This window comes from Ovis canadensis, chromosome 11 (assembly GCF_042477335.2).
Source record: "Ovis canadensis isolate MfBH-ARS-UI-01 breed Bighorn chromosome 11, ARS-UI_OviCan_v2, whole genome shotgun sequence".
In the NCBI taxonomy this organism is placed as follows: domain Eukaryota; kingdom Metazoa; phylum Chordata; class Mammalia; order Artiodactyla; family Bovidae; genus Ovis; species Ovis canadensis.
In genome coordinates, this window is record NC_091255.1 from 54,732,329 (window position 1) to 54,749,750 (window position 17,422).

At 47.1% G+C, this 17,422-nt stretch overlaps 1 protein-coding gene and 1 pseudogene across 2 annotated transcripts in view; both read left to right on the forward strand.

Moving 5' to 3' along the window:
- Positions 1-17,422, forward strand: part of ITGB3 (integrin subunit beta 3) — a 62,120-nt gene that overhangs the window by 17,755 nt on the left and 26,943 nt on the right. For both annotated transcript variants that reach the window (XR_011246807.1, XM_069541649.1), the window contains exons 2-6: positions 837-922; positions 12,385-12,580; positions 13,989-14,241; positions 16,195-16,357; positions 16,992-17,153. Coding sequence is in view for 1 of the 2 variants with exons in the window: in XM_069541649.1 (XP_069397750.1) it covers positions 837-922; positions 12,385-12,580; positions 13,989-14,241; positions 16,195-16,357; positions 16,992-17,153 (860 nt within the window). In the remaining variant the exon portion in view is untranslated. The remainder of the gene's footprint in view (positions 1-836; positions 923-12,384; positions 12,581-13,988; positions 14,242-16,194; positions 16,358-16,991; positions 17,154-17,422) is intronic.
- On the forward strand, positions 4,605-4,759 carry LOC138415554 (U1 spliceosomal RNA; annotated as a pseudogene).

Sequence of the window (17,422 nt, forward strand, 5' to 3'; positions counted from 1 at the left end):
GTTCTCCCTAAAGCATTCTATGCTTGCATCCCAAGATATATGTATTGGGAAGCTTGAGAAGATTTCAGAAGATTTGCTTTCCCCTCATGGTCCAGTTGGACACTCCATGGCTATCACGCACTACCAGCATATTTAGGCTGTGTGTTAGTATTAGTTCATCCAGGCTCTGAATTCCCTGTGTAGTGGCTATGAATACATCATTAAAGTAATTACCATGGCGCTGGACCTCAGGTTTTTATTTGTACAATGTAAGTGTTAAATCAGTTGTTAAAGCCTTTCTTTATTAAATCTAGTTTTTGAGTGTGTGTGTGTGTTTTAATATTTATTTATTTAGCTGCATCCAGTCTTAGCTGTGGCACCATGAGATATTTCACCGGTGTGCTGGCTTCCCTCTAGCTGTGGTATGCAGGCTCTAGAGGGCTTGGGCTCAGTAGTTGTGGTGTGTGGGCTTAGTTGCCCTGTGGCATGTGAGATCTTAGTTCCCTTACCAGGGATCAAACCCATTACCCCCTGCATTGGAAGGCAGATTCTTAACCACTAGGGAAGTCCCAATGAAAGCCTTTCCAACAGTTATGATCTGACACTTGCTCCATCACTTGCCGTCCCCGTGGCCTCATCAGTTAAGAGCAGTGATGAGTTTCTCTTGACTTTCCTCATTCTCCTTCTCTTTCCCCAAACTGTCTATGTTGGGTAAGCACCTATGGGCTGGTGAAGGTGTATTTGTGTGCATCTGAGAGCTGTAAACTTGGGCATTTGGGAAAGCTGGGCAAGGATAAGGCAGGCCAGTTACTGTGTCAAGCGAAATTGGATGCTAAAACTTCTGTTTTCTGTTGCAGGGCCCAACATCTGTGCCACACGAGGTGTGAGCTCCTGCCAGCAATGTCTGGCTGTGAGTCCCATGTGTGCCTGGTGCTCAGATGAGGTAAGGAGCAGATATCTGACTTTATTTCTTTCCCAGACTTAGTTGCCTTTGTGTAGAAACAGACCCATGGGTCTATCTCCTCCCTCCTAAGTATACAAACCCTTGTCCCTTCTGAGCAACACTAGGGAGAAGCCTTCCCATGGATGGATGTTGAAGGGAGCTGTCATGCGCTATTGCTGGGAATGCCATCCAGAGCGTGTTAGGCAAGTAGGCTGGAGCTCTTGGCCTTCCCTGTGGCCTTTTTACCACTTTGCTTGTTTTTGTTGGGGTGCAACACCCCTGGGAGGCTGGGCCTCAGGTCACAAAAAGGGAGGCACAAGGGGGTTATAGGTACAGAGTGGATGCTGGCTTATGAACATTCCAGAATTTTTAAAAGGCAAATGACAGACGGATCTTGCATTTGCGTGTCATGTGGGGTTGTTTAGTCAGAGGGCCTCTTCTCTCCCTTTCCTGTCTGACAATTGGGCCCCGTGGCTTTACCGTCTCCTCTCTCTTTCTCTCCTTCCTTCCTTCTCTTGGGAAGGTGTTTATGAGAGAAGAAGCTGGGCCAATTTGATGAGGCCGGGAGGGTGACAGGAAAGGGTTAGCTCTGTCTAGGCAGTGGATTTGTTGTGTCTGGGGCCCTGGGGAATGAGTGTGTCTGAGGGGATGGTTGTGTTTGTGGCTAGGATGGGAATTTGGAGCTGGCAAGGCTGGGCGTGAGTGTGGCTGGAGAGGGTCCAGTGATTACAGAGTGTGAGGCTGAGTCATGGGCTTCGTCCCCGGCAGGTGGTTACCTGAACTCCTGGCCTGGGTGGGTGTCAGCCGCCTGAGGTGCCCTCTGTCAGGACAGCCTGTCCCCGCGCTCCGTGGCCCTGTGAAGTGCTCTAAACCGAGCCCTGGTTCTCTTTGTCCGGCTGCTCTCCCCCATCTGCTGAGTTTCCTAAAAAGGCAACCTCCCTGGCAGGCTGGTGAGGGGAGGAGGAATGGGGGCTGCGAGGCCATGTTTATCAACGAGAGGGAGGCCGGGACCGGCCGAGGCCCGCCCAACACAATGCCTTGGCCTCTGTGCAGTTCAGCACGAGAACGGCTTCCAGAGGCAGCTGCCCAACATCTGGGCTACACTGACTTCATTTAGCAAATGAAACGTTCCCTGAGGCCGGGAGTTGGGGGTGGGGCGTTGTGGGAGTCCTTCCCCTCCACCCCCGCGGGTTCTCCACCCCTCTGGGCTGAACTGGCCCCTCAAGTGTGATGTGGCCTCTCCCTTCTCGTTTGCCATATCCTTCTTCCCATGATCATCATCATAGTATTAAGCTTCTTTTACAAGGAACTTGGAATTCTGCGTCTGAATCCTTGAAGAAGGGAGAGCCGGATGGGCAGGGTGCTGGATTGGAGGGCGTCTAGCTGGCTGGAGCAGAAGGGTAGTCAGGGGATAAGCCCTAGGATCGCTCAAAGGATGCTCCTCCCTCTGTGTTCCCTGCTTTGCAACCCAAAGCAAGACGAAAGGGAGAAACTGGTTCAGAGGAATCTGGGGGAAAAGAAAACCATTCTTGGAATGTCTGTCACCTCTCTTGATTGGCGTAGGGACAAACCAGGTAATAGATATGCTGAGCACCTACCAGACAAAGCCCTTGGGTCATGTGACCAGATTTTAGAGAAAAATGTAGAATATTTAATGGTGGCCATGGTGAGTTTTGTCCAGTCTGAGGTGGGAGGAGGAAAGAAAGAGGGGAAGAAAGGTACAGGATAGGATCAAAGCTTAACATAGGACAAGCCTAGGGATGGGAGTGTGGAATCAAAGAGAAGAGGGGTGTGTGTGCGTGAGTGCGTGCATGCCCAGTCATGTCTGATTCTTTGGGATCCTATGGACTGTAGCCCGCCAGGCTCCTCTGTCCATGGGATTTTCCAGGCGAGGCTACTGGAGTGGGTTGCCATTTCTTATTCCAGGTGATCTTCCCCACCCAGGGATCGAAGCTGTGTCTCCTGCATTGGCAGGTGGATTCTTTACCACTGTTCCTCTTGCGGTGTATTTCTGGGACCAAAGAAATCTAATGAGAGGAGGTAGATGGTCCAAAAAGATATTTTCTGGGAGGATGGAATTTAAACAGGAAAGTGTTTGTTTGTTTGTTTTGAGTGACAAAGCCAGATTTATTGCTCCGGGTTGAATAGATGGAGACAGGACCTAGGGAGCAGAAGGCGGAGACAGGAAGTTGGTAAAGCACCCTTTTGGCCTTCATCAGCATCCTGGGAAAGCTGGGGGTGGGGTGTGGTGTGGAGGCCATAGGGCTTAGTGAATGACTACAACTATCTCTCGAGGAAGGAGGAGGGGAGGCGGGATAGCAGAGGAAGCCAGCATGGGGCAACGTTTATCAACCAGCGAGAATGGAATCCTGGCCTGTAACTTGAACATGACTGCCATTTTTATTTTTTTCCCTGAGGGCTTCCCCTGCACTGACCAAGTGTAACTGCTGAAAGTGTCTTGGCTGATGATTTTGAAAACCAAAATGAACCGTCTGGGCCATTTTGCCTGTGATTTGTTGAATAATTGACCCTGGAAAACCTTTAGCTTCTGCTTCCCCTACCTTGGCTGTTAGAGGCAGAGTTGGCAGTGCCTGCAAAAACAACTGGTTGGGCTGAGCTTTCCTTGGTCCTGCCGGACAGCAGCTCTGGGTGTGGACAGCAAGCACTTGGCTGGGTCTTAGGAAAACATAGCCAATGTGGATGAGTGCAGACTTTTCGGCCCATCTGCATAGGGTGTGTTTTTGAGGGGCTGGATGCTGATATGGGTTGAGGTGGTATGCTGTCTCTGGACTATGAATCTAGCAGAGAAGTTGGCCTCACACTGAGATTCAGCTTGTCGTCTTGGCCTCGGTGGCATCATGTAGGGAATTAGAACCTTCCAAACTTGCCTGCTGGTAAGAATCAACTTGGGTGCTTGTTAAATATAAGGATGTCCAGGATGAACCCTGAACCTGTTCCATTAGAATGGGTTGTTATTGAATATCAATAACAATAAACTAAAATGCTTTCCTTTTTCACTTCTTTCTGTTCTCTCCACACCTCTCTCTGTGTGTTCAATTTCTTGTCCTCATCAGATGTCAATCAAGAGAACAATTTATTATTGTTAGTTATTGTTAATTTATTTGGAGGCATTTGTTAGCTCTCTCAGAGAAGGCAATGGCACCCCACTCTAGTACTCTTGCCTGGAAAATCCCATGGACAGGAGAGCCTGGTAGGCTGCAGTCCACGGGGTCGCTAAGAGTCAGACACACTGAATGACTTCACTTTGACTTTTCACTTTCACGCATTGGAGAAGGAAATGGCCCAGGGACGGGGGAGCCTGGTGGGCTGCCGTCTATGGGGTCGCACAGAGTCGTAGACAACTGAAGTGACTTAGCAGTAGCAGCAGCAGCAGCAGCAGCAGTTAGCTCTCTGGGAGAGGGAAAATTCACATGATACATTGTTCCTTGCCCTCCAAGAAAAAAGCATACAGTAATAGTAGTAGTGGGGATTTTCCTGGTGGTCTAGTGGCTAAGATAACACGCTCCCAATGCAGGGGGCCCGGGTTTGATCCTTGGTCAGGAAACTAGATCCCATATGCTGCAACTATAGATCTCACATGCTGCAAAGAAGTTTGGAGACCCCATTTGCTGCAACTCTGACCCCGCACAGCCAAATCAATAAATATTTAAAAAAATAGTAGTTAATACCTGGCAGGGGAGATACCATGATCACGAAGGTGGTTTTCCCAGGGCGAGGCTTATCCATTGCACTCCGTATGTGCTGACCCCTGCAATTTCCCCAAATATGGGAAACTCAATTGCATAATTTGTGGTAGTGGGGGACTGCTTTCCCCTGGAGGAAAAAAAAAATAGTAGTTAAAATGGCAACAGTAGAAAAGAGTTACCTATTTGAACTTATTGTTTCTCTGTGTTAAGTTGCTTTAGTTGTGCCCAGCTCTGTGGACTGATGCTGAAGCTGAAGCTCCAACATTTTGGCCACCTGATGGGAAGAACTGATTTATTGGAAAAGACCCTGATGCTGGGAAAGATTGAAGGCAGGGAGAGAAGGGGACAACAGAGGATGACATGGTTGGATGGTATCACCAGCTCGACGGTCATGAGTTTGAGCAAGCTCCGGGAGTTGGTGATGGACAGGGAAGCCAAAAGTGCTGCAGTCCATGGGGTCGCAAAGAGTCGGACATGACTGAGTGACTGAACTGAACTGAACTGAACTGTGCAACCCTATGGACTGTAGCCTGCTAGGCTCTTCAGTCCAAGGGATCCTCCAGGCAAGAATACTGAAGTGGGTTGCCATGCCCTCTTCTAGGGGATCTTCCTGACCTATGGATTGAACCCAGGTCTCTCCCATCTCCTGCACTGGCAGGCCGGTTCTTTACCACTAGTACCACCTGGAAAGCCCTTGTTTATATCAGATCAAAAGGTCTTGAGTATATAGGACTTAGATTGAGATTTTTACATCTTGAAAGCATTTCCTGTTCACAGTTTTATTTTATCCCCTGACCAGCCCTGTGAAATAAGTAGAATAATGACTATTCGCACTGTGCTTCCCCAGTTTCTAAAATGGGATTAACGGAGAACGGGACTAACATCGTGTGTCATTCTCCCAGGAGAGGGTGGGAATTCAGCTCATACAGAACGTGGGCTGGAGCCTCCCACCTCTGTGCTCCAACCCTTTCCCTGGGTCTGGGTTATTTTTGCCCTTTTTGTGTAACATCTGGTTTCACTAGGCACTGGAACTTGACCACTCCTCTCCGCCTCCTTCCAGCTTTCTCTCTGAGTCACCTGCATGCATTCCTTCTATCTGCTCAGCCTGGGTTATTAGGACAGGGAATGGAGCCCAAGTGTGTTGAGGTCACTGCCTTGGTGTGCTTCTGGGATAGCAAGCTCTCAGGGAGAGGGTGGCCAAGGAGCAGCCCTGTTAGGTTCCTGACCTCTGATGTCAGCGACCACGGAGGGAGGGGAGGAGAGTTTTTGTTTCTTAGTGTTTAGATTTCTAAAGAAAATTCATAACAAACCATAAGCACTGTCAGCAAGGCTTAGTACTTCAAACTTTCTTCTACTAAACACTGCCTTGTTAGAAAATGGGGGTCAGGAAACCCCCTCCAAAACATTCTCTCCCTTTACGACGATGCAGCTTGAAGATACCCGACAGCCTTGCTGTTCTCATTGTTTCCTGGGCTCTCCCTTCCCCCTCTCTCTTTCAGCATCTGTCTTACTCCTGGAAAGGATCAGCAACAGGGCATCTTGGTCCATCCAGTCATTGCCTTTTTTGGAAGGTTTTCTGCCTGGGGCTTTGTGGGCAGCTGGAATCAGAAGTACAGTAGGGAGTTTTGTGAGCAAGAAAGAGACTGCTTCCTGAGAGAGAAGGATTGGGAGAGACAGGCAGGAGCAGGAAGAATTAGAACACAAAGACGCTAAATGCTCATGAGTTCTCCTCTCTGCCGTTCTGCCCCGGGCTGAGCTAGGGGAGTGGGGCAGGATTTTCATCTCTCTGAGACTTGGAGGAGCTGTGATGTCCTCTTAGGATCTTCTGAACCAGGAAGGTTAAGTCTCGTGTGCTGTTTCCCGTTGCTGATGCCGTTTCTCTACCTCTTACCCGAGAAACCGAGAGAGTAAGAAGGAAGCTCTTTCCGTGTTTTGCCCGGGCCAGGTTGGTGCTTGTGCCATTTGTCTTAGTCTGTTCAGGCTGCTGTAACAAAAGTGCCATAGCCACAGTGGCTTAACAATGAACATTTATTTCTGACTCTTCTGGAGGCTAGAAAGTCTAAGACTGGGGTATCAGCAAATTCAGCATCTCCTCACTATGTCCTCAAATGGCAAAAGGGGACAGGGAACTCTATTTTTTTTTTTTCCTTCAATTTTTGGCCATTCCTCTCAGCATGTGGGATCTTAGTTTCCTGAACAGGGATCAAACCTGCACCCCCTGCTTTGGAAGGTGGAGTCTTAACCACTGGACCGCCTGGGAAGTCCTCCAGGGAGCATTCTGGGGCCTCTTTTATATGGGCACAATACCTTTCATGAGGGCTCCCCCTCATGATCTATCACCTCCCAAGACCCCACCTCCTAATACCATCACGTTGGCGGTAAGGGTTTAGTGTATGAATTCTGGGGGGATGCAGAAATTCAGTCTGTAGGACTGTTGGTGTTGTTCATGGTCCCATCCATGCGGGGAAGCCCTTCTGCCTATTAGAGGAGGGCTGGGCAGGAGAGTTCAGTTCAGTTCAGTCGCTCAGTCATGTCCAGCTCTTTGTGACCCCATGAACCACAGCATACCAGGCCTCCCTGTCCATCACCAACTCCTGGAGTTCACTCAGACTCATGTCCATCGAGTTGGTGAAGCCATCTAACCATCTCATCCTCTGTCGTCCCCTTCTCCTCCTGCCCTCAATCTTTCCCAGCATCAGGGTCTTTTCAAATGAGTCAGCTCTCCACATCATGTGGCCAAAGTATTGGAGTTTCAACTTCAACAACAGTCCTTCCAATGAACACCCAGGACTGATCTCCTTTAGGATGGACTGGTTGGATCTCCTTGCAATCCAAGGGACTCTCAAGAGTCTTCTCCAACACCACAGTTCAAAAGCATCAATTCTTCAGTGCTTAGCTTTCTTTATAGTCCAACTCTCACATCCATACATGACTACTGGAAAAACCATAGCCTTGACTAGATGGACTTTTGTTGACAAAGTAATGTCTCTGTTTTTTAATATGCTGTCTAGTTTGGTCATAACTTTCCTTCCAAGGAGTAGGCATCTTTTAATTTCATCACTGCAGTCACCATCTGCAGTGATTTTGGAGCCCCCCCAAAATAAAGTTAGCCGCTGTTTCCACTGTTTCCCCATCTCTTTGCCATGAAATGATGGGACCGGATGCCATGATCTTAGTTTTCTGAATGTTGAGCTTTAAGCCAACTTTTTCACTCTCCTCTTTCACTTTCATCAAGAGGTAGTTTAGTTCTTCTTCACTTTCTGCCATAAGTGAAAGTGAAGTTGCTCAGTCATGTCCAACTCTTTTCGACCCCGTGGACTGTAGCCCACCAGGCTCCTCTGTCCATGGGATTCTCCAGGCAAGAATACTGGAGTGGGTTGCCATTTCCTTCTCCAAAGAGTGGTGTCATCTGCATATCTGAGGTTATTGATATTTCTCCCAGCAATGTTGATTCCAGCTTGTGCTTCCTCCAGCTTAGCGCTTCTCATGATGTACTCTGCATATAAGTTAAATAAGCAGGGTGACAATATACAGCCTTGATGTACTCCTTTCCCTATTTGGAAGCAGTCTGTTGTTCCATGTCCAGTTCTACCTGTCGCTTCCTGACCTGCATACAGGTTTCTCAAGAGGCAGGTCAGGTGGTCTGGTATTCCCATCTCTTTCAGAATTTTCCATAGTTTGTTATGATCCACATAGTCAAAGGCTTTGGCATAGTCAATAAAACAGAAATAGATGTTTTTTTCTGGAACTCTCTTGCTTTTTTGATGATCCAGAAGATGTTGGCAATTTGACCTCTGGTTCCTCTGCCTTTTCCAAAACCAGCTTGAACATCTGGAAGTTCATGATTCGCGTATTGCTGAAGCCTGGCTTGGAGAATTTTGAGCATTACTTCACTAGCATGTGAGATGAGTGCAATTGTGTGGTAGTTTGAGCATTCTTTGGCATTGCCTTTCTTTGGGGTTGGAATGAAAACTGACCTTTTCCAGTCCTGTGGCCACTGCTGAGTTTTCCAAATTTGCTGGCATAATGAGTGCAGCACTTTCACAGCATCATCTTTCAGGATTTGAAATAGCTCTACTGGAATTCCATCACCTCTACTAGCTTTGTTTGTAGTAATGCTTCCTAAGGCCCACTTGACTTCACATTCCAGGATGTCTGGTTCTAGGTGAGTGATCACACCATCGTGATTATCTGTGTCGTGAAGATCTTTTTTGTACAGTTCTTCTGTGTATTCTTGCCACCTCTACTTAATATCTTATGCTTCCGTTAGGTCCATACTGCTTCTGTCCTTTATCGAGCCCATCTTTGCATGAAATGTTCCCTTGGTATCTCTAATTTTCTTGAAGAGATCTCTAGTCTTTCCCATTCTGTTGTTTTCCTCTATTTCTTTGCATTGATCACTGAGGAAGGTTTTCTTATCTCTCCTTGCTATTCTTTGGAACTCTGCATTCAAATGGGTATAACTTTCCTTTTCTCCTTTGCTGTTCACTTCTCTTCTTTTCATAGCTATTTGTAAGGCCTCCTCAGGCAGGAGAGGGAGAAGGGCTTCAAGCATCAGGAGAGGTTTTAGGCAACAGATTCAGGATTTTCTGAATATGGATGTCTCCTTGTGGTTCAGTCTCTCTCCTGGAAACATGGCTTCCAGTCCCCTGAGGGGCCGGGAAGACAGGATGTTACCTATCCATCCCACACCTCCCGTATCCCCATCTAGCATTCTGTTCCCTACTCGCGGCATTCTCAAGTGTGGCTCTTCCCAGGACACTCTCTTCCACAGTCCTGATTCTCTGCCTTGATTCCCACTCTACATGGAGTGTAATACAACTTACCATTTTATCAGGTTAATCACAGTCAGGCCATCTAGTCAGCATCTCACCTCTGCCCCTTCTGAGCTCTGCAACTCTGGGAAAATTACCTATTTTCTCCAAACCTTTGATTTCTTACTCATTAAGATTGGGTTCCTCATTTGTGAAACCTCCAAGCCTCAGGTTTGTAATTTGTAAGAAAGCAATAGTTCCAGCATTATAGAAGTGTAATCAGAGGACTACAGTATTCCACGTACAGTGCTTCTTACAGTGCCTGACATGCAGTGTGTGTGTGCGTGTGTTAGTTTCTTAGTCATGTCCAGCTCTTTGCGACCCCATGGACTGTAGCCTGGCTGTCCATGGGATTCTCCAGGCAAGAATACTGGTGTGGGTCGCCATTTCCTTCTCCAGGGGATCTTCCTGACCCCGGGATCGAACCCAGGTCTCCCACACTGCTAGCAGATTCTTTACTGTCTGCGCCACCAGGAAAGTTACAGGTCAAAGAGTCTGTGTTGTGTGGTTGTCACTTTAAAATGCACAATGAAGACCGTTGAGAAGCAAGGCCAGTGTTTCTTCTGCCGAGGCCACGGTCTGGCTCAGAGGACGTCCCTCCCCTCACGAGTGTGCACCCAGCCCCGGACAGCCTCGGGACAAGGGCCTCAGCCCTAGAGGTGGAGGCTGAGGGTGAGCTTGGTGGTGTCTTGGTCCCGTGTGAAAGAGATCAGGTTTCACTCATTTTAAGAGGTTAATGACATGCAGTACGTACTCCGTAAATGTTAACATGCATTGTTCTGGGATGTCGGTAGGGTTATTCAGCTGCCTTCTGAAAGTGGTTGTGAGAGGGGGTGGCTGGGGGTGCGGGGGATTGTTGGACTGAAGGCCTAGATGTTGTGAAATAGGTCTCAGGAGAGGTCTTCTAGCTTTCCAGGCAGTCCCCCCACAAGGCTGGCAAGAAGCCTTAGTGGGCTTGTGTCCACAGAGTGCTGGCTAGGTTTGCTGAATGTCAGAGGAGGAAGAGGCTGAAAGCATCATGTCATCTAAGCCCTCTGACAAGGGTGAATGGGAGAGGAAACTGAGACTCAGTGGAGTGAAATGACTGTCTGAGGTCACATGGCTGGTCAGTGGCAGACTTAGGATCGAACCCGTTTACTGATTTCTAGTGTCTTTTCTGACACAGCGTGTCCCCCTGTTCAGTGCTTGGGTGGAAACACACACAGAGTTCCAGAGGGTGGTGGGACGCATTCCAGGGTGTTTGGAAGGGTGCTCAGCCTGCCCTTTGGCCAGCATGAGGGAGGAAGCTGAAAGTGATAAAACAGGCTTGGGTTAGTGGCCTGACTTCGTGGGATTTGCCCAAGCTTGTGAAGTTTATTCATAATTAATTTATCCAGGAACTATTAATGGAACGTCTTACAATAATAGCTAACATTTATCGCGCACTTACCCTATGGCAGGCACCATACCCGGTGTTTTACAGGTACTGCCTTATACTGTTGTCCTGTGGAACATCCTTGTGAATATGACGAAGCAAGGCCTGGAGAGTTTAGGTCACTTGCCCTGGTAACTAGCTAGTAAGAGGCAATGCTGAGCTGTGATCTCAGCCCATCTGTGCTCTTAGCTCCTACTTACTCTCTGTTCTCTCCCTGTATCCTCCCCTATCACCTTGGTGGCCAGCCTCAGATTGGGTGCTGGGAATAGAGGGGAAAAGAGATACACATAATCCCTGCTCTCATGGGTCTCACACCCCAGCAGTGTCACAGTGGCTTCCAAACTGTTTGGACCCTGACTCACAGAAAGTACATCGTCTTCCTTTCTTTCTTTTTTATTGGAGTATAATTGCTTTACAATGTTGTGTTAGTTTTTGCTGTACAACGAAGTGAATCAGTTCTATATATACATATATCCCTTCGCTCTTGCCTCCCTCCCACCCACCCCTCGTTGCAGAGCGCTGAGTTGAGCTTCCTGTGCTTTATGGCCTCCTACTTGCTATCTGTTTGACACATGGTAGTGTGTATGTCCATCCTGCTCTCCCAGTTTGTCCCACCCTCTGCTCCCCCAACTGTGTCAGCGTGTCTGTTCTCTATTTTGCATCTCTATTCCTGCCCTGGAAATTGGTTCATCTGTACCATCTTTCTAGATTCTACATATATGCATTGATATATATTTGTTTTTCTCTTACTTCACTCTGTATGACAGGCTCTAGGTCCATCCATATCCCTACAAATGACCCAATTTTGTTTCTTTTTATGTCTGAGTAATATTCCACAGTATATGTATACCATATTTATTATATAATTTATACCCCACTTCCCAATATGTAAACCTTTCACAAAATAATATTTACTTTTACTACTTATATACTTTGATACTTTCTATTCTGTTATGTTGTTGTTTAGTTGCTAAGTTGTTTCTGACTCTTTTGGGACACAATGGACTGTAGCCCACCATGCTCCTCTATCCATGGGATTTCCCAGCAAGAATGCTGGAGTGGGTCACTGTTTCATTCTCCAGGAGATCTTCCTGACCCAGTGATCAAACTCCTGTATTGCAGGAAGATTCTTTACCACTGAGCCACCTGGGAAGACATTCTATTATGTTGTATTTTACTTAATTAGTGGGTAGTTGAAACCTACTATGTTGATTTTTCCAACCTACAGGTAGATTGCATTTTACAGTTTGAAAAACTGCCCAATAAGCATCTTATTGTACTGCCCTTCTTCTTACCTGCCAATCCAAGAACAGACACTCACCTAACCTTTCTGATGCCTCAATTTCCCCATTCTGTACAACAGGCCTAGGTACTATCTTAGGAAGGACCACACGTGTTCACTGATGTTGGTTTAGCTCCAAAGTGCTGGGTAAGCTCTAGGCGGTCGGGAGGTGGCAGAGGCTGCAGGAAGCAGAGAGCCACCATTGGTCTGATCACAGGACTTGCCTCTGGACCTCTGTCTTACAGGCGCTGCCTCCAGGCTCGCCCCGCTGTAACCTGAAGGAGAACCTGCTGAAGGATAACTGCGCCCCAGAGTCCATCGAGTTCCCGATCAGTGAGGCCAGAATCCTGGAGGCCAGGCCCCTCAGTGACAAGGGCACTGGAGACAGCTCCCAGATTACCCAAGTCAGTCCCCAGAGGATTGCCCTCCGCCTACGGCCAGGTAGGGAGCCGGTGGATGTGGCTCATGAGGAAATTGTGGTGGGAAGAGAAGGATGTGGGGGGAGGTATGAGCAGGAGAATGGAAGAAAATGGAAGGCTTGGGGACCTGGAGTCCGAAGATCGGAGTTTGAATCTTCACGCTTCCATAGATTAGCTATTTGACCTTGGGAAAGTTATTTAACCCTGCTGACATTGTGATGCTTAGTCGCTAGGTCGCATCCCACTCTTTGTGACCCCATGTAGCCCACCAGGCTTCTGCGTCCATGGGATTTTCCAGGCAAGAGTACTGGAGTGGATTGCCATAAAAATGTCTGTTTCTTGTTTTCCTCAATGTCTGTTTTACCGAGTACATAGCTTTCTCTTGGGGCTCAAATGATATATAAGATGAGGAAGCAGTTTATAAGACCCTTTTCCATGTGAGATTGAGGCAAGGCCATGTATAGGGACAGAGAAAATAGGGGCGGGAGACCTTCAGAGGGGGTAAGGATTAGGCTAAGAGACAGGCTTTTCAAAGCACTGATACTGACTTTCCAATTAAATCAAGAATTTAAGAAAGAGCATTTTATGTGCAAGGCATGTGTTGGGTACCTTGCGATTCAGAGAAGAGTGGAACACAGTTCCTCCCTTTACAGAGTTCGGAATGTAGTAACTGCCAACACTTCTGTGATCCTGGGTAGTAAACCCTTGGGACCCAGGGATTAGACAGATGGGGATTTAGAGACAGTGAAGACTTTTAGAATGGAAAAGAAGAGGTTAAAAATAGGAGAGTTAAGAGACTGAAAGAGTAATAGAATTGCAAGGGGAAAGAGGAACGAGGGCTTTCAAGTTCGGTTTGCTCAAGAAGTTACTTCAGGGAATTCCCTGGTGGTCCAGTGGTTAGGACTTGTCACTTTTACTGTGGTGGCCTGGGTTCAGTCCCTGGTCAGGGAACTAAGATCCCATAAGCCACATGGCACAATAAAAAACAAAACAAAACAAAAATTTGCTTCATCCTAAATATGTCCAAAGGCTTCCCTGATAGCTCAGCTAGTAAGGAATCCACCTGCAATGCAGGAGACTCTGGTTCCATTCCTGGGTCAGGAAGATCCCCTGGAGAAGGGATAGGCTACCCACTCCAGTATTCATAGGCTTCCCTGGTGGCTTAGATGGTAAAGAATCTGCCTGTGGGAGACCTGGGTTTGATTTCTGGGTTGGGAAGATCCCCTGGAGGAGGACATGGCAGCCCACTCCAGTATTCTTGCCTGGAGAATCCCATGGGCAGAGGATCCTGGCAGTTTACAGTCCACAGGGTGGCAAAGAGTCGGACACAACTGAGCAACTGAGCACAGCCCAGCCCAGCAAATATGTCCAAATCTGCTTAAGTCTTAGAGGAAGAAGAGGAGAAAACTTAATGTCCTTCTGCCTTACAGATGATTCGAAGATTTTCTCCGTCCAAGTTCGGCAGGTGGAAGATTACCCTGTGGACATCTACTACTTAATGGACTTGTCTTACTCCATGAAGGATGACCTGCGGAACATCCAGAACCTGGGTACCAAGCTGGCCTCCCAGATGCGGAAGCTCACCAGTAACCTGCGGATTGGCTTCGGGGCCTTTGTGGACAAGCCCGTGTCACCATACATGTATATTTCTCCACCAGAGGCTATCAGAAACCCTTGCTATGAGTAAGTCTCCCCTGTAGAAGGCAGGGTAGCATCTCTTCCCATTGCCCCACATGTGCCCAAGTCCTGCTTCTTATTTCTACCTCCAGGTTGGCTTTGTTGGCTGCCTTCTGGCCACATTGTTTCTCCTCTTTACCAAGGTCTCCCTGTCTGGCAAGTGGGCTGACCCACTGACTGTGTTAATAGTTAATAATCAACCAAAATTGTTAATAATAAACAAGGCTATTTGGAGACCTAGAAAGGAAATTCGTTAGCTTCCCGGTCTAGGTCACAAATAAATAGTAGACAAGAGAGAATAAAAGAGAAATGAGACCAAACGTAGAGAGAGAACTTTATGGATAAGTAAATAGAGGAGTTATGATTTCAGAATGATTGATTCCATTGTTATTGTCCTCCTTATCTAGAAGATGGGTCCTACAGAGTTAAAATGCAAGGAATTAAGTCCTAGAGGAATATAAAAGGGTGGAAATGATATTTATTGAACCATCTAGCATAAATGGATGTGTCCCTACTTTGAGACTTTGGCTTAAAACTGAATGGTTTATTTATTTAATTGGTGGAGAAACTATGCAAATTCATGAATTATAATTTAAAATAATGGTTATCAAGTCTGTCAGGGTACGGCTTTACTTTTTAGATTTGAGAGTTATGTGGGTTGTAAGTTTACCCAGTAAGGATGTCAACCGTGAGTTAAAGAAATAAACCAATGGAGTGGGGACAGAAAAAAAAAACCCAAACAACTATGTCCTGTTTGACACAGATCTTTTAATTTATTGATAGCTCAGAGACATAAATTTATTGATGAACTTTTGCTTATTATGTTAATGTTACTTTAGAGAAGTGTTGAGTATAAGCTATTAGCAATAGCAACCAAAGCCTCACTCTGATCTGAGAACCTTCCCCATGTTAACTCACTTAAACCTTACAGCTAAAAGACGCATGCTCCTTGGAAGAAAAGCTATGACAAACCTAGACAGTGTATTAAAAAGCAAAGACATTACTTTGCCAACAAAGGTCCGTAGAGTCAAAAAAATCTGTATAATCAAAGCTATGGTTTTTCCAGTAGTCATGTATGGATGTGAGTTGGTCCATAAAGAAGGCTGAGTGCTGAAGAATTGATGCTTTCAAACTGTGGTGTTGGAGAAGACTTGAGAGTCCTTTGGACAGCAAGGAGATCAAACCTGTCAATCCTAAAGGAAATCAGTCCTGAATATTCATTGGAAGGACTGATGTTGAAGCTCCAATACTTTGGCTACCTGATACAAAGAGCTGACTCATAGGAAAAGACCGTGATGCTGGGAAAGATTGAAGGCAGGAGGAGAAGGGGACAACAGGGGATTTGATAGTTGGATGGCATCACTGACTCAATGGATATAAGTTTGAGCAAGCTCTGGGAATTGGTAGTGGGCAGGGAAGCCTGGTGTGCTGCAGTCCATGGGGTTGCAAAGAGTTGGACACAACTGAGTGACTGAACAACAAGGCTTCACAACAACCCTTACTAGCTATCATGTCCCCATTTGTTTTATAGGTTAGGAATAGAGAAGCTTGCCTAGGGTTCCATGACTAGTAAGTCAAGGAACTGGGATTTCAATCAAGGGAGTCTAGTTCCGCAGTTTACCCTCTTCTCTGAGCTAGGTGGAGGTTAGTTCAACGTGATGCCTAGGTAATTTGAAGGGTTGAGAGTCTAAACTCTCTGGATAATTCTAGCTTCATAGAACTGGACTGGGTATACCACTTTCCACATCTCTCTCCCACTTTTCCCTCCCATTCCCCAGGTAGTTTTTTCTCCACCCTTATCCCTGGCTACCCCGCATGGCATGTGGGATCCCTTAGTTCCCTGACCAGGGATCGAACCTGCATTCCATTGTATTGGAAGCACTGGACTGCCAGGGAAGTCCCCCTCCCTGCCATCTTTTATGTCAGATGTCTGTTTAAATCATCTCCTTCCCTCCCTAGTATGAAGGCTACCTGTTTGCCCATGTTTGGCTACAAACATGTGCTGACACTAACTGACCAGGTGACCCGCTTCAATGAGGAGGTGAAGAAGCAGAGTGTGTCACGGAACCGAGATGCCCCAGAGGGTGGTTTTGATGCCATCATGCAGGCTACCGTCTGTGATGTGAGTTTGGAGGGTGTGGAGTGCCAGGTGTGGTTGGTGCAGACCAAAATGGGGAGGAAGTGGTTCAACGGTGGGGATTTCTGGGTGAAATACAAGATAGGAACTAAGCAGAGCTTTGTACAGTATTAGAAACATGTTGCTGCTGATAAACAACCTCTGCTTGTATTTGCTCCCTGGCCAGAGCTGATATTTTTTTGAACCTTAGGGGACCCACATGCTTACTGGGGAGAGCATCTCCCCACCTTCTCTGGAAGTGTATCTGAGTCCAGGCTGGGTTCACTTAACCTCAGCAAATTGGGCAGATGTCCAGGCAAGATTTCTTCTAGCCCAGCCCAGCTCTGTAGATGCAGGCGGGTTTTTGGATGGGCCGTGTGATTCTCATTGAAGAAGTTCTATTTGGAGATGAAGTAGGTGTCTTTCAGCTCCTTGAGCTAGTGAGCTCTGAGACTATTTTTCTAAGAGAACAGAAACTGCTGAGTTGGATAGCTCCAGCTTGTGTTCCAAGGACTGGGACTGAGGCCATTCTCCAGCCCATGTCTAGCCCTTCAGATTGGGAACTCCTTGGGTCTTTGTTTTGTACCAGTGACATAGCTAAAGTTGCTGTCTTTCACCTTTTTTTTTTTTAAAAAAACAGGAGAAGATTGGCTGGAGGAATGATGCCTCCCACTTGCTGGTGTTTACCACTGATGCCAAGACCCATATAGCGCTGGATGGAAGGCTGGCAGGCATCGTCCAGCCCAATGATGGGCAGTGTCATGTGGGCAATGACAACCATTATTCTGCCTCCACTACCATGGTGAGATTCTTTTTTCCACTTATGGTTCCTATTCACTGTGGCCAGGACTGCCCTAACTCAGGCAGAGTCTTTGTGTGAGTATGAAAATGACAGGCCTTCCTCTGGGCAAGATACAGGGCTCTTTGCAGCCTGTCTTCATCCAGGGTACAACCTGCACAACCATTAGAGATGGTCCTGGCTGGGGTCAGTGTTACTGCTACCTCCACTGCCTCTAGCACCAGCTGCAGCCTCATGGCATCCAGAATGGACCCAGAGGACTTTTACATGTT